At 35.8% G+C, this 24,507-nt stretch overlaps 2 protein-coding genes across 6 annotated transcripts in view; both read right to left on the bottom strand.

Annotated features, from left to right (window-relative positions):
• Nucleotides 1-1,689: 1,689 nt before the first annotated feature.
• On the bottom strand, nt 1,690-12,865 carry LOC106077627 (ankyrin repeat domain-containing protein 50-like). 3 transcript variants are annotated; one of them, XM_056004754.1, is made up of 4 exons: nt 12,796-12,865; nt 9,875-11,433; nt 7,034-7,123; nt 1,690-6,749 (listed from the first exon to the last, which is right to left on the bottom strand). In XM_056004754.1, the coding sequence occupies exons 2-4, from the start codon at nt 11,404-11,406 to the stop codon at nt 6,683-6,685; spliced, it is 1,689 nt and encodes a 562-aa protein (XP_055860729.1). In that variant the 5' UTR covers nt 11,407-11,433; nt 12,796-12,865; the 3' UTR covers nt 1,690-6,682. The 3 variants fall into 3 exon arrangements, with proteins under 3 accessions (XP_055860729.1, XP_055860727.1, XP_055860726.1); XM_056004752.1 differs by having other exon boundaries at nt 12,675-12,805; XM_056004751.1 differs by lacking the exon at nt 12,796-12,865 and adding an exon at nt 12,459-12,604.
• A 4,982-nt stretch (nt 12,866-17,847) lies between these two features.
• LOC106060247 (FYVE and coiled-coil domain-containing protein 1-like) overlaps nt 17,848-24,507 on the bottom strand; it is a 39,385-nt gene continuing 32,725 nt past the window's right edge. For 2 of the 3 annotated variants that reach the window (XM_056004057.1, XM_056004056.1), the window contains 3 exons: nt 24,225-24,384; nt 22,671-22,840; nt 17,848-21,888 (listed from right to left, as the gene is read on the bottom strand). In XM_056004057.1, coding sequence (XP_055860032.1) covers nt 21,840-21,888; nt 22,671-22,840; nt 24,225-24,384 — 379 coding nt within the window. In that variant the 3' untranslated portion in view covers nt 17,848-21,839. The remainder of the gene's footprint in view (nt 21,889-22,670; nt 22,841-24,224; nt 24,385-24,507) is intronic. The other variant, XR_008773643.1, reaches the window with a different exon arrangement.

The raw sequence follows: 24,507 nt of genomic DNA on the forward strand, positions 1-24,507 counted from the left end.
GGCTCATGGAAATCTCCTGAAATAAAAAAAAAATCTCCTGAAAAATGGACGCAATTGTCATATTGGGGTGTCATTCAATTACTAGAGGTCAACAATTCACGAAGATAGATTGAACAATTCGGCAATGCTTGCTGTTGCTTTTGAGCGTGATCTATGTAGGAAACAGAAATTTGATGATATAGGCCTACTGTAGGACTTCGCTACACGCAAGGCTCGTAAAGTTAACTTGATCGTTATATTGTACTCAGTAAAGAATGAATCAAATGCAAAGACGAATTTTTTTTCTAATACAAAATCTTAGTTTTCACTTATTATCATTATCCCTACCCAGACTGATCCCTCTCAGGAATTCCGTTTTGCAGACGGCCCCGCAATTGCTAGAAAGTGGTTTCATTCAGTGATGCCCAAAATACGGCCCGCGGGCCATATCCGGCCCGCGACGTGGTTTCATCCGGCCCGCCGAAACGTCGACACGAAGAGTAGTAAATCCCCCCCACACACACACCTTTTCCAAAAGGAAAATGTTGAGAAATGTCTTAGCTACGTTAGGGCCCTCTGATGGATTGGCACAATGACCTTGGTTTGAGCCGCCACTAAAAAGATTTTTGAACTACGCCTAGAAATTGGAGGATCGATGGGAATATTTACCAAAAAGAGACAAGAAAATGAATCGTTGGCTAGCTACCTATAATTTTGCTCACATTTTAAGTAGAGAAATGAAGCCGTTTCCTACGAAAAAAAAAAAAAAACATATCTGTCTGATTCATTAATGTAAGTACAGCAAGTAGTATTTACTAGATCAACAGGTTTCTATTAAAAATCTTTCAGATCAGTTTCTTTCCGTTTTTTGTACCTTTTCGGTCATGTGGCCCGCGACACGAGTGTCGGAACTTAATTTGGGCCCGCAGGTTGAATTAGATTGGGTATCACTGTTGTAGACAATTCAGTAGGCCTATACTTACCAGAAGCCAGGTGTGTAAACGTTACCCAGCCTTCAGTGACGTCGACACGGTGTTAGTAAAATATTTTACATGTTTGGGATGTTTCTTCAGAGTGGAAGATAATCTGCAAATCCTACCCCAAACCTACCGCAGGGGGTGGCAAAAGGCAGGGTTTGAACCCGGGACCATTGAGACAATAGAACGACAGTCCGGCGCGCCTACAGCACGACCAGACAACCATACTATAGCACAATAGAATACTCAGTCCTGATATATAGGTCTATATATATTTATTTATTTATGTATTTCCGAGGTCCACGGTTTATGCCATACATCCCAAGTGAAATACCTTGAAGCATTACATTTTCAGGAACAGAAAATAACATTTTCAGAACAAATATTTTTAATAATGAAAAAAAAAAAAAAAAAAAAAACATGAGCCTATTCTTGGACAATTTTAAAAATGTGGCCTTGATGACCTCTTAAAAATTACAGATGTTTCTTCTTCACAGAGCATAAATACGTCCTACGCGTATCTACATGTAAATCTAGTGCAAGTTAATTAAAGACAAATTCTACTAAACCATTGGTTTTCTGGGCTGACTCAAGCAACCCGTGTTCCATGATTTAATGGCAATATTGAAGAAAAAGGATTTGATGAGTGTTAGACTTAGTCAATAGTCATAAGCCTACACATTTAAATTAGGCTTATCAATATAAACGAAACAACAATATAGAATCTCAATGGTCTGTTTATTGTAAACATATTTATTGTCTTAGATTGTTCACATACACATAGCTAACAATAAGGTTCTAGTTATTTAAAGTACGCTATAAAGTTATCTCTATCCCCCACTTTCTCTGATATTGCTATAAAAAAAAACAACAAGGTTTACAAAGACAGTGACAATGTGACTGTCAGTGTGTGTGGACACACAAACGTAAAATCAGCCCCCGAAGTGGTCCACCAAGAGAAAGACGGACAGATCTAGACATTGATAGAGGATAATAATAATAATAATAATAATAATAATAATCTTTATTATCCGCAAGGAAATTTGTCTTACAATTTGTGCATTACACCAAACAAAAAACATTATAACTATAAGAAACCAAAGATAGAACATATTAGGCTGATATTGCTGTATAGCCCAATTACAATAACATTTAACTTTACACACTGACACACACACACACACACAAATAGATTATATAATTTAATTTAACAATGAAAAAAAAAACAATCTTGTATACCTATAAGATAAGATAAGATAATTTTACTGATCCAATCAAATGGAAATTCAGTTTGACTACAATTGACAACATATAGCGTAACTACTGTACAATAACAGTATAGATGAAAAATTCGAACAACATTTACACACGAAACACATACACATTCACAACCAGCTCTTTATGAATTTGAACTTCTATGTACTTCTCGATGACGACAGCTGACCGAAAGTGAGACTAAAGGATTTTTAAAATCTTTCTATAACAAACAAAATTAAAAAAAAAAAAAAAAACAAGGTTACGAAGACAGTTTGTGTTCTCCACACAAACTTAAAATCGCCCCCCCCCCCCCCCGAAGTGGTCCACCCAGGCAAGTTTCACTTTTTTTCAGAAAGAATATCAGAATGAAATTCTATCAAAGGCAAACGACAGAAAAGAATGGAGAAAGTGTGGTGCCAATACGGTCCAGCAGACCAAGGAATAGGTGAAAGTGAAGGAGAAGTTCGATAACAACCTGGCCTTACTGATGTCATATAATGATTATCTAATTGATCTAATTGTTATGTAAGGGTCAATCTCTTATTCAAGACAAAAAATAAAAAAAAAATAATTCTTCCTTTGGTTCTGTATTTCTGGTTCGCGATGCATCATCGCAGTTCATGCGATAATATGAAAAACGACTTATTAATTGTTGTTTTAAATTATGTTCCAATTATATGTAGGCCTATACGAAATCGATTTTTTCTCTTCAAGAATAAAAGTAAACATTTTTTAAAAATGTATTAATTAGTATGACGGAGTGTATATAACTTAACAATACAATTGTAATTTTTTTTAGCATAAATGTGTTCAAAATATGGTAAATAGCATCTCCCTTACTAAATAGCATCTAGTGTGTGTTACTATTAATGGTGAATAGTTGTAAAAATGGTGTAATTTTAATTAAAAAAAACTGCTTGCATAGTTGATTTTAAAAATTAAAATTTTCAGTTTAAGAAAAGAAAAAAGTAGCCATTGCATAGGCCTAGTTGATTTTAAAAATTAAAAATTTCAGTTTAAGAAAGGGTTAGGGTTAGTAGCCGTTACATCAGAACTTTGAATGGTCTAAAATATTATGATGTCGAATTTTCACTATCTTTTCTAGTTTACGAGATCTAAACGGGACGAACGGACGGACAGACAAACCACACAAAAATAATAGCGTCTTTTCCCCTTTCAGGGGGCCGCTAAAAAACTGAGAAAGTGGACAACGCTGCAACAGACCTAACTTACCTGAATCTTGTATAATTAAAGTTTAGTAAAGTTCCCCTTTCTGACCTTATGGTAGATGATGTAGGGGTCATCTGTTTCTGTGGCCCACGGTTAAGGTGTCATGTAGCCACCACAACGACCAACCGCCTTTACTTCACCCCAACTTATGTCAGGTACCCATTAGAACTGGGGAGGGGGGGGGGACTTAGAGGCGCCCTAAAGATACCGAAATTAAAATCCCAGTCTTAGCCAGGATTCGAACCGGTGACCCCTCATTTCGGACGCCAAATGCGGACTGCCTGTGAAACAGATGAGCTTTAGATACATCATCTGTACATTATATACATCATCTGTTCCCGTAGATTGCAGAGTCTGAAAGGTGTAGCTAAGGACTGCTTACGGCATCGATGTAATAAAGTAGCTGAAGCGGCGTCTCAACCTAGCTATTATTAGGCCTACAAAAAAAAAAAAAAAACCCAGCTCAACTGTGACTTGAGGGATAAAATCGGCAAGAGTCAACAGAAAATACATTTAAAGCAAACACAATGTAAAATGTTTTGTAAAATGTTTTACATGTTTTGGATGTTCCTTCAGAGTTGAAGATAATTACTTCCTAGTCCAAGCCTCCTGCAGGACGACAGGGGATGGGAGCGGGCAGGGTTTGAACCCTGGACCATCGATAAATCTGAACGACAGTCCAGCGCGCAAACCGCACGACCAGGCAGCCATCCATATGAGAACATATTGACTACTAAACTGCTTTGTTTTGATATCATTTGGATATTACATCAAAGAAGAGCTCTAGAAAGCTTATAAGAATCAAATCCCACTGAATCGCTTTACTAGGCCTATATAGACCTAATAGTAGTATGCCTATGGATTTTACAGCAAATAGTCCTGTCAGTTATCGAGGAGGAAAAAAGTCATGCTTGAATGGTTGCGATCGAGTAAGAAATATTGCGCCATTTACGTCACGCATAATTAAGTAGGCCACAAGGACATAACAAAAAAAAAATCTTTTCTTTGTAGCAAGTGCATAGAGCATAGACTGTTACATATACGTTCGAGTCAGGATTTCGCGTATGAATATCCAAGATTAGACAGTAGACAATAATAACATTATTAGATAATAGCCTAGGCCTATATTTCTTGGTAATAATCTAAAAGCCCCTTCTCTATTTGTATGACGTAACCTTTAGGGACTCTTATGGGCTTTGTCGACGCTTAGCGACACAACACAACTTATCTGTATCTATATAGCGACATAACACAACTTATATCTAAAGACCTCAGCCCCTGGATGACAAAAGTGGTCATCATCGAACCACGATGGACGAACTATATATAAAAGACACACAAAAATTACCACACAAATATATAATAACTAAAATAACTCAATGATGTGCAATTATAAGCAATGATATCAATCATACAATAAATATAATACAAACATACATATACATACATTTTGAATACAAATTTTCATTTCATTTATACACACTTAATTACCATATTCCTCTCTAAGAATATTGTTGTTAATGATTCAGGCACTCTACAATAAGCAATCACAACAATGTAATATGAAATCTTTAAACTGCTTTCTCAAGAAATGAAATATTGTTATAAATTATTTCATTAAAATGTTTAAATATTCTCTTGTAATTTGTATACAAGGACAAACAAATGTCTGTACTTACATTAATAGGCCTACATTACCTATTAGGCCTGTCTATTTTCATTGGTTATTTGTGTTTATTATTTGTATTGCATCAGTATAGTATGTATGATGCTTTTAGCCTGAATATAAATATAATAGATCTTATCTTCTTATCTTATAAAGTACAGACGTTACTTCAATAAAGTAGATAATTACGCATTTCATCTGTCAAACTAGTTAGTCAGTGACTTAAACTCTGATAAGTCATTGGTTTTCCTGGTGATTCAGGCAATCCATTCCTATCTCTAATGGCACCAGGCCAGGGGAGAAGGACCATAGGAGAATAGATGCAGAATAATAATATTATTAATTAATATACAATTATAAACATCAACTACAATCTCTAGCATACACTCTTATTCTATAGATCTGTAAGCATTATTAACTATAAAATAATATCATATTGAAGTTAGGCCTAATATATAGAGATCTTTTATTTATGAAAGACCTTTTAAAATAACTTTTGAATAAGTTTGAGACTAGCCTAAAGAAAGTAATCCCTCTGTGACTCTGTCTTTGTAAAGTTTAGTCAGAGTAATTGGAGTAAAAGGGGAGCGCACTCGTCTCATAATTAGGCTAATTCCAAACAGATCTAGATCTTATTATTTTAATGTACAATATAAAAATGATTTAAAACAACAGGCTTGAAATATGTATAATCTAGATCTAGGATTGTCGATGTATGGGTAGTTGGCCTATGTTGTCCTATTCACGGAAACTAAAAGGAAATGGCTTTATATTACAGAGTAATTCTGTGATTTAATAGCCCATTCTTTACATAATCAGAGAAATGATTTTACATTATTTTAACCGTGAAAACTAAGGATCATTACTTTTCTATGAAAGAATAGATTGATTTTCCTAGATTTGGAGCGACTCCCTTACATCTTGGTTCAAAAGCCAAGCGCTTTAGCACTCAGCCACCGCACCTCACTTCTTCTGTGAAATATGATTATTAATAAAGTAGTTTTACAACCTTAGTAGTCCAGTTCTTTAAGTTGTCCTCCTTTGTAAGGTTATGTCCTCTTTTGTGCTCGTGGGGGTCTGGTGGCAACTCCAGCCGTCAACAGTTTCTAGTAGGCATATTTGCACCTATTGTTATGGGCTCGTCTGGGCGAGTTCGAATGGGCTAAATAGATTCTGATGCAACCAGCATTACGTTATAAACAGGGGAGAACGACTGGTGAAGTCCAGAGGAAGAGTTGAAGTCGGAGACTGAGAGACAGAAAGAGGTGTGTTTATACTAGATTTAAAATGAGTTGCATTATCATGTTGAAACTGTTCAAAATGTGTTTCTACATCTAGGCTACACTGAAATCAAAATATGTATATAAATTGTTCAACAACACATATAACAGCCAAATTAACGTGTTTTACAATACTTATATCTATAATTGATTTGAGTGTACATGTAAACAAAAGCTTGTAGTAATACAACAAAAGTAATGCAGCTGATGAAAATTGACGCTGCCAACTTTTGAGTTGATATACGAAATATGCTTCTGTCATTGGCACTCTGTGACTTGCTCTTGATCATAGACTATTTATGTCGTCTATGGTCTTGATTCAAGATAATTGTGTCTACTTTGTTCACATTAAAGGTTGGACTGTAAAAAAATAAAAAATAAAAGGGAAATAATGAGTTTCTTATATTTTAGTGTTATTTATTTTTCTCATTGAAAATCCTTATTTCTTGCTAATAGTGTTCTTAACCCTAATTTATGACAATTATTCGTAATAAAATGTGTAAAACTAATATACATTATATACATTTATTCTACTTTTACATTTTAATTCATCCTAGCATGTGAAAAACAAATTAAATTAATAGATGCGTTCTCCTATAGATTACTTATGAAAGAAATAATTATGTAGTCTAAATAAAACTTACTTTATGGATACCTGTACAGTTAAACCTTTAGCTACTTCATCAAAATACTGAACTGCAATGTCTAAAATAACCTTTTTAAAGGACTTTGCTCTGAAATTATAAATTATTATTTATTTTTTTTAGAAACAAATCTCAATGTATAAAATATTTCCCCCAAAAAAATAACTTTAGAGTCTTAAGACGCATATTTCCTCGATCTTATCACGACTTACAGAGATTAATTATAATTGAAAAGTCTTAACAGATTTTCCCCGGAAGTACTATAAAATCAAGTGAGGCGCCATTTTGTCCATACTGGTATAGACCAAAGCAGCTAGCAGGCGATGGAGTCTGAAAGAGACAGATGGAGAGCGCTCTCCAAGGTCTTTCTATGGTGACGGTGGAAAAAGGTTAGCTATGCAGTGGGAATGTAATATCTAAAGATAACAACAAAAACATATGGTCATACATTAAGTCTAAGAAAATGGAAACAACAGGCATAGCGCCATTAAAAGGAGAAGACAACTTAACATATAATGATAATAAAACGAAAGCTAACATCCTAAACCAGGGCAGAGTACCAAGGGACTGGAAGAAGCTAATGTCACCCCTCTATTTAAAAAAGAAGAAAAATCTGACCCAGGACACTACAGACCAGTATCACTTACCAGCATCACATGTAAAATCCTAGAACACATAGTATGTAGCAACATCATAAACCACTTAGACAAACATAATGTTCTTACTCCATACCAACATAGCTTTAGGAAATATAGATCATGTGAAACACAACTAATAGTACTAATTGATGATTTTTCAAAAGGTTTAGATAACAGTGAGCAAATAGACGCTATCTTACTAGATTTTTCAAAGTTCTTGACAAAGTTCACCACCATAGTTTGCTTAAAAAATTAAAATGTTAATATATTTTGTGTATTATAGCTACTTTACTTTTTATTCTTCTGTCCTGAAGTGTCTCTAAGTTTAGTGATTTTACTAACGATGATACTCTAATCAAAGTGAATCTGTGGCATTTTACGTCTCGAGAGACGATCTTTTCCCTTTGCAACTTCTTGTGTGACTAAAGAGGCCAATCCTTGATACACAGCTGCGATCGCAGGTTGGGCATATATAATCACCAGGCGCCGTTGCATTTTCACCATTCTTTCTGCTTCTGTTGTGTATGACATCTGCAATCTGTGACCCTTCCTTTATGCTCTCTCTCCATGTGGATCTGTCCAGTGCCACCTCTTCCCAGTTGCCAGTGTCGATTTTGAAGAGCTTCATGTCGCGTTTGCATACATCCGTATAACGTAAAAGTGGGCGACCAGCGGCTCTCCTGCCTTCTATTAGATCGCCATACAGGATGTCCTGTGGAAGTCGACCTACTGGCATTCTACGAACGTGGCCAAGCCAGTCAAGGCGTCTGCTGCTGATAACAGAGCGGATGTCCTGGCATCCTGCTCTATGTAGCACTTCCTCATTGGTTATCTTATCTTGCCACCTTATTTTAAAGATCCGCCCTAGGCATCGGAGGTGGAAGACATTCAGCTTTTTTTCCTGCCATGAGTAGAATGACCATGTTTCACTTCCGTACACCAAGGTGCTCAACACACAGGTCCGGTAGACTAGGGCTTTAGTACTGCTAGTCAGCAATATGTTGTCCCAGACTCTTTTCTGCAACCGTGACATGGTGGCCATTGCCTTGGCTATCCTGTTGTTTATGTCTTTATCCAGTAGAGTGTTGTTGGATATGATGTCAAAGTGAATATTCGTTTATTATAAATATCAATGCTCTATTTTGTATTTGTTCTAGATTCTTTATGTTTTCTTGAGTTGAGGATCCCAAAGAGAGGACTCATATTCTAATATTGGCCTAACTAAAGTTGAATAGCATACTCTATTTGATTTTCATTTCTGTAATTCATCTAATTCTTTCGGTAAAATTTCAGTATCTTGTGTTGTTTTTATTGCCCTACCTATATAATCCCATCGTATGCGAATAATGTGACTGTTATTTCTGAAATAATACTATTTGGTAGATAATTTATGTAAATTAGAAACAGAAGTGGGCCAAAGGCTGTTCCTTCATGGGCGTAGCTAGAAATATTTTTCATCGTTTGGGGGCCCGGGTGGCTTGACCTCTTTTGTGGCCCCTTCATTTTGCGTAATATTTAATTTTTTATGTAAAAAACACTCATTTTGGGCCCTCTCTCTAGTGTGGGCCCGGGGAGATTTTCAAATTCTCCCTCCTCCTCACCCACCCTAGCTACGCCACTGTCTCCTTGATGTACACATGAGTTTACTATTATTGATGTTAATTTGGACCCATTTATTATTACAGTTTGTTCTCTTCCTAAATCCAAAAGCAATTGATGTAATGAATCATTAATGCCATAATAGTTTAGTTTTTTAAGCAGGCTATGGTGGTGAACTTCGTCAAATGTCTTAGAAAAGCCTTATAAAATTGCATCTATTTGCTCACTATTATTTAGTCCCTTTGAAATATCATTAATTAATCCTATTAGTTCAGTTTTACATGACTTATATTTCCTAAAGCCAAGTTGGTATATGGAGTGAGGACATTATGTTTATCTAAGTGATTTATGATGTAGCTACATATTATGTGTTCTAGTATTTTACATACGATGCTGATGAGTGATACTGGTCTGTAGTTCCTCTGATCAGATTTTTCCTCCTTATTTTAAATAGAGGAGTGACATTAGCTTCTTTCCAGTCCCTAGGTAACCTGTGCAGATTTAGTGATCCCTGAAAAAGTATTTTGAACACTGGTGCTAGCTATCTACAAAGTACAAACATTTTAAAAAATCTATATTAAATAAAAAAACATATTCTACTTACATTGCTATAAGCTGATCATTTTCAACTTCGTTTAGCAGTGCTCCGTGTCCGTCAAGGTATTCAATGGTATCAGTATGCCCTTTTTTTGACGCAATCGCTAATGCTGACAAACCTTCCTTGTTTTTTTCATTAATTCTTGCTTCTGATCTTACAAGTGACATAACCGTCTCAATATGTCCATTCTGAGACGCGACCATCAGAGCTGTCCATCCTTTTTTGTCTGCATGGTTCACATTGGCTCCTAACTTTATAAGTGATGTAACAGTACTGACATGCCCGTGTTGTGCTGCAATCATTAGCGCTGTCCAGCCTTTTTTATTTGATTTATTTACAAGTAAATTGACAGATGTCGCAGATGCTTGGATGAGCGTTTCAACGATCTCAGATTGTCCGTATTCTGCTGCTATCATTAGTGCTGTCCAACCGTCTCTTTCTGTAATATTGACATCTGCACCAGATCGAAGAAGTCTTTTTACTATTTCAGTTCTTCCATTTTGGACTGCAAACATCAATGCAGTCCAATCATCGCATTGCTTTTTATTTACATCAGCGTTGTATGTAAGAAGTGTGTTAATTGTATCCAGGTGTCCATAATATGACGCTAACATCAAGGCTGTCCAACCCTTTTTATCAACAGTATTAATGTCTCCTCCTGACTTAATAAGAATTTCAACAATTTTATTGTGACCATTCCGACTTGCATGCAAGAGTGCTGTCCATTTGTTCTTTTCTATTGCATTTAATCCGGCCTGTGATCTGACCAACAGTTCAACTATTTCAGTCTTTCCATTTCCGGATGCAAGCATCAAAGCTGTCCGGCCACCAGGATAAGATTGATAACAGCTTTTAGCTCCGTGATTTAAAAGTATATTAACTATATCTTCATGTCCCTTTTGACAAGCGATCATTAATGCAGTGAAACCATTTTTATCATCAATATTTACTTTAGCTCCTCGTTTTAGAAGAGCTTTAACTGTCATGATATCTCCTTCATCTGTGGCAATCATTAGAGAAGTTTTTCCTTGCTTGTCGTAAATATTGACATTACCCCCATTCTTTAAAAGTGTGCTAACTATTTCAGACGTGTGCATTAGGATCGCATACATTAACGCTGTGTAGCCGTTCATATCTACTGCATCTATGTTAGCCCCATTTTGTAGTAGCTCATTGATTGTCAGCAATCTGTCTGCTGGTGCAATTTCATGTTGCGTTGTTGCCAACTTCACTGATGTATTTCCATTTTTATCAGCAGCAGTAACGTTGCCGCTAGATGGCATAATTGTTTCTAGACCATCATTCTTTTCGTTTTTAGAAACAAGCATCAGAGCAGTCAAACCATTATGTGTGGCTTGGTTTACTCTGGCTCCATGCGCTACAAGCATACGTATTATTTCCAAATGTCCATTTTGAGCAGCTAGCATTAAAGAAGTCCATCCCTTCTTATTTACGACATTTACGTTTGCTCCAGCTTTCAAAAGCGAGTCTACGACTTCTCTTTCTCCTTTTTCGGATGCAGTCAATAGTTCTGACATTTCTTTTCTTTCCAGGACCTGTTTAACCTAGTTGCCGAAACATAAGTAAAATTATATTTGAAGATGGCTGTATTTTATGTAGGTCAGTCGTTGCCTATAAATTATAGACGTTACTTTCAAAGACAAGATAATTTCGTCCTACGCCTTTCATGTCGTAGTGGACGTATGATGAACAAAAAATAATAAAAAGATTGGAATTTAAAAAAAAAAAAGGTAACTAAGAAAAACATCGCTCAGAAACTGCCAACTATTTAATTTTTCTATAATATCAGAGGTTCCTTGAAAAAAAAATTATTAAGTATATAAAGTTAAAAAAAAATAATAATAATTATAAAGAGAGACTAGCCACAAATCCTAAAAATAAGCTATAAGCAATTGTACTGTAATGAAAAATAAAGTCCAGATAGAGATAAACAACAATTAACAATAATAGGGCCTATATAAAATCCCAATCTAGACCAGGACCAATATTGAATCTAGAAGACTAATCCTATTTTAAAATTCAAACTTAAAAATACGCAAGACTTTAACCAAAGAAAGAAAAGCATGCCCCATGTCTTCACATTGGAAATATGTAGCACTTCACATTGGAAATATGTAGCACTTCACATTGGAATTATATGTAGCACTTCACATTGGAAATATGTAGCACTTCACATTGGAAATATGTAGCACTTCACATTGGAATTATATGTAGCACTTCACATTGGAAATATGTAGCACTTCACATTGGAATTATATGTAGCACTTCACGTTGGAAATATGTAGCACTTCACATTGGAATTATATGTAGCACTTCACGTTGGAAATATGTAGCACTTCACATTGGAATTATATGTAGCACTTCACATTGGAATTATATGTAGGCCTATCAATTCAAATTGGAAATATGAAGCACTTCCCATTGAAAATATGTAGCACCAGTAGTACAATCACTATTACAATCATATTAAAACTGCACGCATAGTAACATAACGTAACGGGAAAAGTCATAAAGAAAGGGGGGGAAAGAAAGTAAATTTCTTATTTCATATATTAGAGCCGACGCGTACAAGGAAAGCCTTTCCACCGGTCAACAAATTCGAACGAGACGAGTTGTGTGTTGCGGTTGCTAAGTCTACTTTTAAAACCAATCTTTTTGAATGCATGACGGCATGATTTAAAATAAGATATAGCATGGTGACTATTCCCTACTATAAAGAAAGAATACACAGATTTGAAATAATAAATTTAGTCTATCATTTAAGACCGAAATAAAAGTAAATTACAATATTCATCTGTTACGAAACAATGTTGTTGTTTTTTTTTTCGAAATATTACTTTTAAATATGCAACGGTTCAAGTGGGGGACATTTTTAAATAGTATAAAATATAGAAATGTTTAAATACAATGATACGGAGTTTCCCATTATTTTAAAATGTATATTTTAACAAGACTCTCTTAGCTCAGCAAGTCTACATAGCAGACGAGCCAACACTCCAAATGTTGGTCTATCAAAGCATTTTTTTTTATTTTTTTTTTTGTAAAGTGGTTGCCATTTTACTTATTATCTTATATCAGAAATTAATAGAACTTATAGATCTTTAGGCCTATAGGCAGTGGTTCTCAAACTTTCATCGTTCGCGCTCCCCCACACTTTTCCCCATTAGCCAGCCGGTGACCGGAATGGGCGCTGTAAAAATGTTTTTGTAAAATGTTGTACGTGTTTCGGATGTTCCTTCAGAAGTGAAAATAATTTACTTCCTAGTCCAAACCTGCCGCAGGACGACGGGGGATGACAGCGGGCATTGTATGAGCCCGGGACCACTGAGACATTCTATGGCCATATTACAAGGTCCTCAGGGCTCGCAAAGACTTTCCTTTAGGAACAGTACCAGGAAAAAAAAAGAAGAGACAGAAAGAAAAAGCGACGGGAAGACAACATAAAAGAATGGACAGGCATGCCGTTGCGAGAGATTCTGTCCAAGGCAAAAGACAAAGAGGAATGGAGAGAAGCGGTCAACGGATCTTGTGTGGTGCATTAACGATCCAACAGACTAGGGGATAGGTGAAGGTGAAAAGAGATACTTATATAAGGCATAATATAGGCGTAAGACACCGTCATGCAACTATCATAAAAACAGACACAGGAACTCTTTTCTTCTTTCGGCAATGAAATGTGTGAACAAAATGTAACCTACTGTTGTAGATTATTGTTTTATTTTTATTATGCGAAAGACTTTCGGGATAACTAGGATATCGCACGTCTGTAATAGGTTCTATCTTCCTCAAATCAATGGATGCTCCAAGATGAGTCACTGGTTTTGGTTTCGTCTTGAGATATGGCAGAATCTGGTGTGGCTAATCAAGCCAATTCTGGAGCGGCAGATTTTGCCACAGTTCGTGCATGTGTATGCATCTGTTTTAGGGCTAGCTGACAGGGCCGCTTTCTTTTTCTTTCTCTTGACTAAGGCCGCTTTATTTCTTTTGCTCAGCGAGGATCGTACCAGCACGCACAGTCTGTCTCCGTGCACTCCGGTCTTGGGCTATTTCCTCTCACATGCTTTTGTTGATGCCTGTGGTTCTTATGTCTCGCTTGCAGAAATCTCTATAGGTTAGTCTTGGGCAGCCCTTGGGTCTGACTCCCTCCAAAAGTCAGTATGTAAGATTTTTTTCGGGATTCTACCATCTGGCATGCGGATGACATGTCCGAGCCAGCGTAGTCTTCTCTGTGTCAGGAGAGGATAGATGCTGTGCATGTATTGGCCAATTTCAAAACTTCCTGATTGTAAACATGATCACTCCAGGAGATGCACATTATGCTTGTCAGGCAGCGCAAGTGGAAACTATTCTGTAACATATTGGTATTATATGTACATTTGCACACCGTGCAACACCGCTTGTGTATACGTAATAAATGCAGTTCCTAATATGTCTTCCCTCTTAAACACTAGTTTGTTATTTGTGTAATGTGAATATTCTACAATTCAAAGTGTGCTCTTAAGTAAAATATTTTAATTATATTTAATGTAATGCAATTTTACTTGATTAATACTTAAACAAAGGCTAACAATTACAATATTTTTTAATCCTTGAATATTAAATTGACCGGCTTCGTCCCCTTTCTTATTTAGTCAGGACGTCGGGAGCGCCATCCACAGTTTGAGAAACGCTGGCCTACAGTCTATTGATTCATATTTTCTGCTAACACTCATAGATCTTTTCTTCAAGACAATAGTGTTCCGAGACAGACGAGTTTGCGGGAGGGGAAGCACGGATTAAGACCAACATTCTTGAGCGTGTGTGCGAGGGGCTAATTATTTACATGCAATTTATGCAAATATGACGACCGAATGGTAAAGGCTTTTTTTTTTTTATAGAGTTGACGCGAAGACCAATCGTTGAATGGTCTCGGTTGACTGCGTAACAGAGGTGCCCCCCGAAAACGCTTTACAAACCAGCTTAAACATAGAAGTGACGACTGAATATTTCTTAAAAGGCTGCTGGATACTTATTTGATATCAAACGGAAATCTACTACCAATAAGGGTTGTCTGCGTTGAATGTGACAAAATATGTAGATCACAGCTAGGATTGCGCAGCCACGTGAAATATTGTAGGCCTACTCATTCATCTTCGTACTCGAAGACAAGTCTTATTATTATTTTATGCCATTGCTTACAATATCGCCTCCAGATCTGGCAGTAGCCTTTTGGTCATGATTATTTTGTATCAAATCTTTAAAAAAATGTTTCTTTGCTGTTGCTGTTTTTCCCATAATTAATATTATTATTTACAGAAATGATTAATTGAAACTAAAGCAATAGATCAATTGAAAGATTATGTTTCTCGATATTGAGACGATTGCCTTTTTTAAAGAATCTTTTTCTCTACTTAAAATTAATTCTGAGGCGGTAGCGAAAATGTAATTTTAGAGGCGCATTAATAAAATGTGCTTACACACAGCCTTTTTTTTTCCTCTACTTCACAAATGCATTGCTATTGCTGTAAAGTTTCGATGTTCATTATTAATATCACTGCCAGGCATGGCAATCTGAACATTAAAAATAAAGTTCATAGAATCCTAGATGCTGCTGGTAAACATTGGCAAAAAAAAGAAAAAAAAAATTTGGGCAGCAGCTGTTTGAGAAAACATTCATAAGAAAGCTAAAAATATTCTAGAAATTAAAAAAAAAACACCTTTGGGTCAGGGTTTTATGATTTTACCATCACAAAAGAGATACAAGACACAGATAGCAAAGACAAACAGACACAAAAAAAAAAAACGTTGTTTCCATGGCAATAACATTCAACCATCTGATATAAGCATTTCATGTGTAAATTCTGAGTGAGTCTGGTGTGAATGTAGGCCTATATTTTAGTTTTCTATAGTTCTAATGTTTTGTCTAGTGAAATGCACAAATTGTAAGACAAAATTTTCTTATGGCTAATAAAGATTATTTTAATTATTTCACTTTTGTATATACTAAATACGACACTATTAATCGGGGGAGGGGGTGCGGATCCAGATATTTGCAGCTTAATTTTGGTATATCATGTAGGCTTTGTTTTTCTGGTCTCAAAGTAACTCGCTGATGTAAATATCTGTGAAGAGGCTACCTGGAAAGACGAACGTATCTAGCCGAGGGCTGCCATCATTTAAATTGCACGTGGTATATGAAAGAGACTCCCAAGTCATAAGCTACAGCACATTTCTCATGGAGAAAGTCTTCCTGACAGTGGCCATTTCTTTTCGTAGGCTAATGGTTAGTTTTCCCAAACTTACACTTATTCTATAGCTAGTTAGAAAACAAAACTATTGTTTAAAATTTTGAAATAGGCTACCATTTCAATTAATGGACTTTCGCAAAATATTGCTGCATCTATTTGTTTCCATACACTTTACAAAGCCTTTATTTGTTGCACCCAGGGTGATCTTTTATGAGTGTTAGTGTTTCAGGCTACAAGGCAAATGGGACAGTCACCATCGGAAAAATCAAACAAACAAGAACAAGTTTTTAAAATACCCTTTTAAAAAAAACAAAGCTTATGTTAAGTGTAATTGTGGGAATTAGTTTGGATCAGACGTCATGCGCGTATGGAGTTGGTTCTTTGTTAGGTGTGCCTCTTTTGTGCACCATAATAGTTTGTGCGCTGTTTCTAAGGACGCGCTTTGTAGGCTTCTTTTTGTTTTTGGTTGGGTAGTGGATTCTTGGCTAGAACATTTTTCTGTTTGTTTGTTTTTTTTCCCAGTATTGGATAAGTTTGGTTATTACAATCACTTCGTTATTTCGTAGCTCTAAAGTCGTGTCATTATAATCATGTGAATGGCGGTCACAAGGAATGCAAATTTTTTCTTGTTTAGGGACTCCGCGGAAGTAAAGCCTGATCTGTATTGGTATCTTATATAATACAGACGTTACTTCAAAAAAGAAGATGGTATGGACGCTACTAGGCCTTTATCCATTGGGTTGTGGGCATCGCGACAGAGTGGACTGTGAGCACTTTGTTTCACCTTCACCTGTCCCTTGGTCTGCTGTTGGAGCACCACACATCTGTCAAGTCTTGCTCCATTCCTCTCTGTCCTTTGCCTGGAGTAGAATCTCTTAAATTCTTTGATAATGTCCTGCCATCCATTCTTTGATAATGTCCTGCCATCCATTCTTTGATAATGTCCTGCCATCCATTCTTTGATAATGTCCTGCCATCCATTCTTTGATAATGTCTTGCCATCCTTTCTTTGATAATGTCCTGCCATCCATTCTTTGATAATGTCCTGCCATCCATTCTTTGATAATGTCTTGCCATCCATTCTTTGATAATGTTCTGCCATCCATTCTTTGATAATGTCCTGCCATCCATTCTTTGATAATGTCCTGCCATCCATTCTGTGATAATGTCCTGCCATCCATTCTGTGATAATGTCTTGCCATCCATTCTTTGATAATGTCCTGCCATCCATTCTGTGATAATGTCTTGCCATCCATTCTTTGATAATGTCCTGCCATCCATTCTGTGATAATGTCTTGCCATCCATTCTTTGATAATGTCCTGCCATCCATTCTGTGATAATGTCTTGCCATCCATTCTTTGATAATGTCCTGCCATCCATTCTGTGATAATGTCTTGCCATCCATTCTTTGATAATGTCCTGCCATCCATTCTTCGATAATGTCCTGCCATCCATTCTTCGATAATGTCCTGCCATCCATTCTTTGATAATGTCCTGCCATCCATTCTTTGATAATGTCTTGCCATCCATTCTTTGATAATGTCCTGCCATCCATTCTTTGATAATGTCCTGCCATCCATTCTGTGATAATGCCTTGCCATCCATTCTTTGATAATGTCCTGCCATCCATTCTTTTATAATGTCTTGCCATCCATTCTCTTGTTTACCGAACAAGACTCACTGGCCTTAGGTTTACACTCTGCATGCAATAGATAACAAACAACAAAAGATCTTTATTGGCCTGTTTAATATAAACAATGCTGATCACAAATAAGAATTATGGCAAGAAAATTTATTAAGTTAATATTGCATTTTTTTTTTTAGAAGTGATTTTCCCCCAAAACAAACTTGATTAATTAAGCTATATCACTAATGAAATACTGGCCAAGACATGACCTTCACTTCAATGCAATTTAAAAAATAATATTTGATAAAATGATAATAGAATGATACAACATGGCGATGATCTGTGAAACAAATATACATTTTAAAAATATTATACATGTCAGTATACATAGGGTGTTTACATTTGCTCAATATTCGTTAACATGACTTTCCTAATGGAAGGATTCACTATGCATAGTTTTACTTCTGCCATAGAATAATAACAACGCTTCAGGTTTCACCACATTGGAAAGAGAAAAAAAAAAAAACTAGATATACACAAAGCACTTAGGTGTTTCAATAAGACACTTCTATACAATTTTTTGTTCTCTATTCTCTTTACATTTGTATGGAATACCAGGCTAGATTACAATGTTGTAAATACCATTTGAAAGTATTCACCAATAGAGACACTGTTGTCATTTTAAAAGAAAATCAATCAATTCTTCTGTTTCCTTTTTATTCAATTGTAAGATCAATTAAAATGAATTAAACAGAATGAATGAAAGTAGACAAACACTGAGTTTTTTTAAGCACAATTCTGATAACTTCTGTTGACCAACCAGAAATATAAGATGAGGGGAATGTCATGATGTATAAAAGCCTCTCTGTTTAAAATTAACTTTTATAGTCATGGCCAAAAAAATCTATCATGGATCTCAAGGAATTAGATTTCTTCCAAAATGAACAAAACATTTTTCTTCTATTTTGAACTATTTGAAATTGTTGATACTTTGAAGCAGTATTGATAAACACACAAGCTGTGTTGTAGTTTTTGATAGATGATGAGGTTGCCTTTGAATGACTGCAAGTACCCAAGCAGTAAAACCCTTGGCTTCCAAACTGGGGGTCCTGGGTTCAAATCCTGGGATTTTTAATTTGGGGATCTTTGGGCACCTCTAAGTCCACCCAGTTTTAATGGATGCCTAACATTACTAGGGTAAAAGTAAAGGCGGTTGGTTCGCTGTGTGCTGGCCACATGACACCCTCGTTAACAGTGGGCCACAGACACAGATGACATTTACATCATCTGACCTATAGAGCGCATGATGTGAAAGAGGAACTTTACTTTACCCAAGCATGAAGCTTACAATGTTAACTTCACTGTTTTGCAATTACATTCTAGTCACACAGAAAGACATCATCTTGACTGTAAGTTGTCATGAAATATTAAGACTCATGACATGCTGTAAATCTGAATAGGCAGCTTATATATGTTTTACATGTTCCTTCAGAACATGTTCCTTCCATCCAATTTTTTTCCAACTTACATTAGTTTAATACATAATATCTTATATAATACAGACATTATTTCAAAAAAGAAGATGATTACGTCCTATGTGTCATGCATTCAGTCATGCATATTAAAGCATCTACTAAACTTGTATTATCTAAATATTACCTAGTGTTTAAATAATAAAAAAAACAACTTTCTGGGAATGGCTACATTTGTTGTAAGATTTGTTTTTGGGTAATTCATAAACTTATTTTCAATTTGAACTACTTAAAAGTAAGCAAGGAATGCAAACACTGACTTTGTCATCACCAAAAAAAAGAATTAAATAGTTTTAATTACTGGTAGATGATTTTGATGTTTCAACTCAGTCCAATAAAAGTGACTTTAACTCTATGCCTTCAAAACAACCTTTGTATACATAACTATTCACATTAACTCTATGCCTTCAAAACAACCTTTGTATACATAACTATTCACATTAACTCTATGCCTTCAAAACAACCTTTGTATACATAACTATTCACATTCTAACCTAGAAGACAGCAATCTTAAACATTTTTAATGTGTGCTCACAATTACACACAAAAAAAAAAAAACAATTATGAAGTCCATTGTATACTTTGTTTTAAAGAATAAATCTATCACATGCACTAAGTAGGTACAGTAACTTCCGGTACTGTCTTTTAACAATGCAAAACATATTCTAAATACTCATTTTCTTCATTTTTTTTAATAGACCATTATATAGTAACTTAGTATTACACTGTCTTCTTTTCACACCCTCAAGCTGAATTAGTATCATCTTTCACTAGACAAGCTAGTAGAAAGGTGAAAACTCCAGTTTCAATATGCTACCACAAAGACACCGTCTTTGGTCAAATGTGAAAGCTGTTTTGAGTGGGAATACTCAGAAGAATGCACCATTATAGGGCAGAGAGTTAACATTTCAAAATGTTTATCATACAATTTTTGTGCACTATCCATTTTAACTGCCTTCAGTGTTTAGTCACGCAAATTTGTAAACATCTAGTTATTCAATGAAATAAATTTATATGATGCAGTGTCATCATAAACTGGTCAACAGCAAAAAATTTTTTACACATTAAAATTCCATCCATGCAATGACTTGAAATTAAGCTGATAAGTGTGTGTGTGTGTGTGCCTGATAATTTTTAATCTCTGGCTACTTTAAAAAAAAATATGCATAAAAAAACACATATATAATGATAGGTCTTCATTAACACCATATACTTCTACAATGGACATATTCAAAGTCATTGATTATAATAACATGTACTACTGAAGCCACTGTTAGGCACTAAAGGAACATTGTTATCAATTTTGAAAACAGCTTCTCATGTTTTAGGAGGCGCGGTGGCTGAGTGGTAAAGCGCTTGGCTTCTGAACCGGGGGTCCCGGGTTCGAATCCTGGTGAAGACTGGGATTTTTAATTCGGGATCCTTGGGCGCCTCTGAGTCCACCCAGCTCTAATGGGTATCTGACATCAGTTGGGGAAAAGTAAAGGGGGTTGGTCGTTGTGCTGGCCACATGACACCCTCGTTAACCGTAGGCCACAGAATCAGATGACCTTTACATCATCTGCCCTATAGACCACAAGGTCTGAAAGGGGAACTTTACTTTTTTCGCATGTTTTGCTTTCACATTAATGCTCAATAAAAGTATTTAGACAAACACACAAGTAAACAAAAAAAAAGGTGTGGAAACGTTTACATAAAAATGATGTGAGAAATGTTTGAAAAAAAGAATTACAAGAATATATATTTTGCTTGAACCACTCTACACATAATTATAACATAAAGGTAAAAATAATTATTATTGTACAACCATAGGCTATTAACACAGATAACATCATGTCTATGTGTTTGTATCACATAAAAATGTTTTGCAGAAATTAACAATTTTACAAGAAGATAGAGAACATGAAGATCTTTTGTCACAAAAACATTTAAATAAATAAATGGCACATTTAATACAAAACAGCTTTATAAGGATATATCCCAAGAATCTAACATCTGCTTCGTTGTTTTGATTTCAGGCTAAGATTTAGCTAAAAGGAGAGAGAAACCTGAGTTCAACATTGTGATCTGCTCTAGAAAAATTGTTTAAAGTTGCTGCTGAATATAGCGTGTGTGCAGCTTAGTTCATAACTAAAACATCTCTGCATAAACTTCAACTATTCCGGTTGAAAACAACAGATATCTTTAAGCATAAACTAAATTCTGTATAACATATTAGTTTAGGATAAGAGCACCAGTTTAAGACATCATTTACCAAGAGAACTTTCTCCTTGACAAATAAATCACATTATTGACAAATAATATCACATTATTTCAAAGAGAAACAGAATTTAAAGATTTTATTTACCAAGAGAACTTTTCCCATGATAAATAAGACAGATTATTTCAAAGAGAAACAGGTTTGAATGACTTAGAGCCTGTGAAAAAAAAAAGGTTGCTGACAATGTTAGTCTGTATTTCTTTTGGTAACACTTTCAGTATATTACACATGTTACAACAAATGGAACATGAAATTGAATGCGAAAATCTGAGTATTGCACAGAGTATACACAAGCACCAGATGTTACAGTTTCTTGTATGCCAGTTTGTAATGAATTTTCTTTGACGTCAGCCTGTAAAAAAGAAATGATTGTATTTAGGTATGTTCTTCATCTGCCCTATAGACCACAAGGTCTGAAAGGAGAACTCTTTCTTCATCAACAACAATTACAAGGAATACAATGATTTATACATAAATATCAATGTCTGAATAATTATAAAAATTTAACATTGTTTCTTGTATGTTTGATGGCTTAAAAATAATAAATTAAATTTGGGATAATTGAATTGTTTCTGTTTCTTTGGCCAGCGGTTAACGAGCAATGTGTCATGTGGCCAGCACAACGACAAACTGACTTTACTTTACTAATGTCAGGTACCCATAAGAACTGGGTGGACTCAGAGGCTCCAAAGAACATTTAATAATTATGCTCTTTAAGAAATCAACTTATATTTATGAAATTTTATGTCTGGAGATAAATGATAATGATTGTGACTTCAGTACTATCAAAATTTAAAAAATCCTGTTTTCGCTGAATAAAATAAACTAAGTATACATTTTTGTTCTGTGTGAAGCATGAGGAACTCTTCTTAAAAAGTTTTAAAAGCTGATAACTTCCTAACACTTTCTAACAAATGAGTAGTTAGTTAACTGTAAATACTGCACAATTTTTTAATAGGAGAGGATGTGGTAAGACATGTTACATTTGTTTACTAGGACTTGGTACTTCATACCACCAGCCAATGATACATAGTGAGTGCAGTGGAGAGAAAAAGAGAGAAGAGAATCACCTGGAGTATGTGTAATCAAAGATGAGTGTGTGTGTGTTTGTGTCTTAGAGACTAGATGAATCACCTGGAGTATGTGTTATCAAAGATGAGTGTGTATATGCCAGATGTTTTAGCAGTCAGCTCTCCTGTGACAGTCTGCTTGTGAGAGTCACACTTGCAAGGGGCTACAATCGCCTCAGCATCAGCAATGTTGACACTTTGATTGGACCTATAGTTCACACTAAACACTATATCCTGGGGATGCACAAACAATAGATACATTTTTATTCAACGTGTACAAATGTACAAAAACAAATGTACTTGTTACTAGTTCCCTGTGTAAGAGACATGATTGCCATTGTTCTCATCTAATGATTAAGGACTATAGAGGAAGTATTCCAACCTGTCAAGTTTTAGACAGTTGCTGGTATCTGACATTAGTTTTAGAAAATAACAGTTGCATGTAAGTTACACAGTAATTAACAAATTAACTATAGTTAAAAGGGAGTAGGAAAACCAATACTGATGAAATTGGCTTCTTCTTCTTCTAGCCAGCTTTTTGCTGCAGAGCTGTGAGCTCTTTTGCAGATTGCACCAAAAAAAAATAGTGTGCTGTTCTCCTCCCTTGTTCAGCACTGACCTAAAGAGTGTTGGTTATGTAGGGCTGTAGTGGTAATAGGGCAGCGGTTCTCAACCTTTTAAGCTTGGCGACCCTTTTCTACAATCCCCCACACAGCCCCGACACCCCCCACACCCCGCACACACAGCAATAGAAGAATAGACAAAATACAATCCATATTTTTAATGGACTTAGGCGACCCCTGGCAAATCGTCAATCGACCCCCCAAAGGGTCGCGACCCACAGGTTGAGAACCCCTGTAGTAGGGCCTGCCTAAGATGGATTAAGAAGGGGCATTCAAAGAGGCTATGATTTAAGGTTTCATTAAGTGGGCAAAATGTATGTAAATGGATTTATTGGCTTCAACATGTCTATAAAAGTTTTGGTTTCAAAAAACAACTTTTTACAATAGTTTAAAGCATGTGCACAAAATTTCTCTTTGAGATCTGAAATCTACATTTCATGTTAGGTGGAGATTACCTGTTCGTATTTCTGGGAGATTGAGTAACCAGTAATGATTAAACATTTCTGTTTTGTTTACATGTTTTAGGTGTCCCTTCAGAATTGAAGATTACTACATTCTAGCCTAAACCTCCTGCTGGATGGTGGGGACGGCGGTAGGTAGGGTTCAAACCCAGGACAACTGAGATGATATTCAAGAGCACATGACATGACCAGATAACCATTTCTATTATATGTAAATGAAGTCTGATTTAAAATGTTTGTTTGTAAAATGTTTCATATGTTTCGGATGTTCCTTCAGAGTTGAAGATAATTACTTCCTAATCCAAACCTCCCGCAGGACAATGGGGGATGGGAGCGGGCAGGGTTTGAACCCTGGACCATCAATAAATCTGAACGACAGTCCAGCGCGCAAACCGTACGACCAGGCAGCCATTTTCTATTAAAGGTAGTTGTCCCTCAGGATTCTAACCAAGTTTTCTACCACGATGCCTCAGCATTTATTAAAACTAACAAAAACTACATGTATTTTTAACAACAAAAAAAATAAAAAGGAACCTTAGGGTGCGATGTAAATTCCCAATGCAAGACTGTTCTCTCCTCTTCAATGTCTATTGGCACAGCAAATGTTTTTCCTGGCTTAAGCCAAACTTCATTTTGTCTGTTGACCTCCCCTGTCTCTAACTCTTCAGCAAAAAGCAGCCCACTGCAGGTCATGCTAGATAACAATAATAATGATAATAATAATAAGAGGTGCCGTTAGAGGTTAAAGAAGAGAAGCCAAGAGAGTGGTTAAAGAAGAGAAGCCAAGAGAGTGGTTAAAGAAGAGAAGCCAAGAGAG

The sequence above is a fragment of the Biomphalaria glabrata genome, chromosome 11 (assembly GCF_947242115.1).
Source record: "Biomphalaria glabrata chromosome 11, xgBioGlab47.1, whole genome shotgun sequence".
Taxonomy (NCBI): Eukaryota; Metazoa; Mollusca; class Gastropoda; family Planorbidae; genus Biomphalaria; species Biomphalaria glabrata.

Excerpts from the sequence above, each read along its gene's own strand:
- LOC106077627 (XM_056004751.1), bottom strand. The coding sequence starts at position 12,584 with ATGCTATATCTTATTTTAAATCATGCCGTCATGCATTCAAAAAGATTG. Across the intron at positions 11,434-12,458 it reads CCGGTGGAAAGGCTTTCCTT|GTTAAACAGGTCCTGGAAAG; the intron begins GTACGCGTCGGC and ends TTCGGCAACTAG. Across the intron at positions 6,750-7,033 it reads ACTGTACAGGTATCCATAAA|TCCAACCTTTAATGTGAACA; the intron begins GTAAGTTTTATT and ends ATTTTTTTACAG.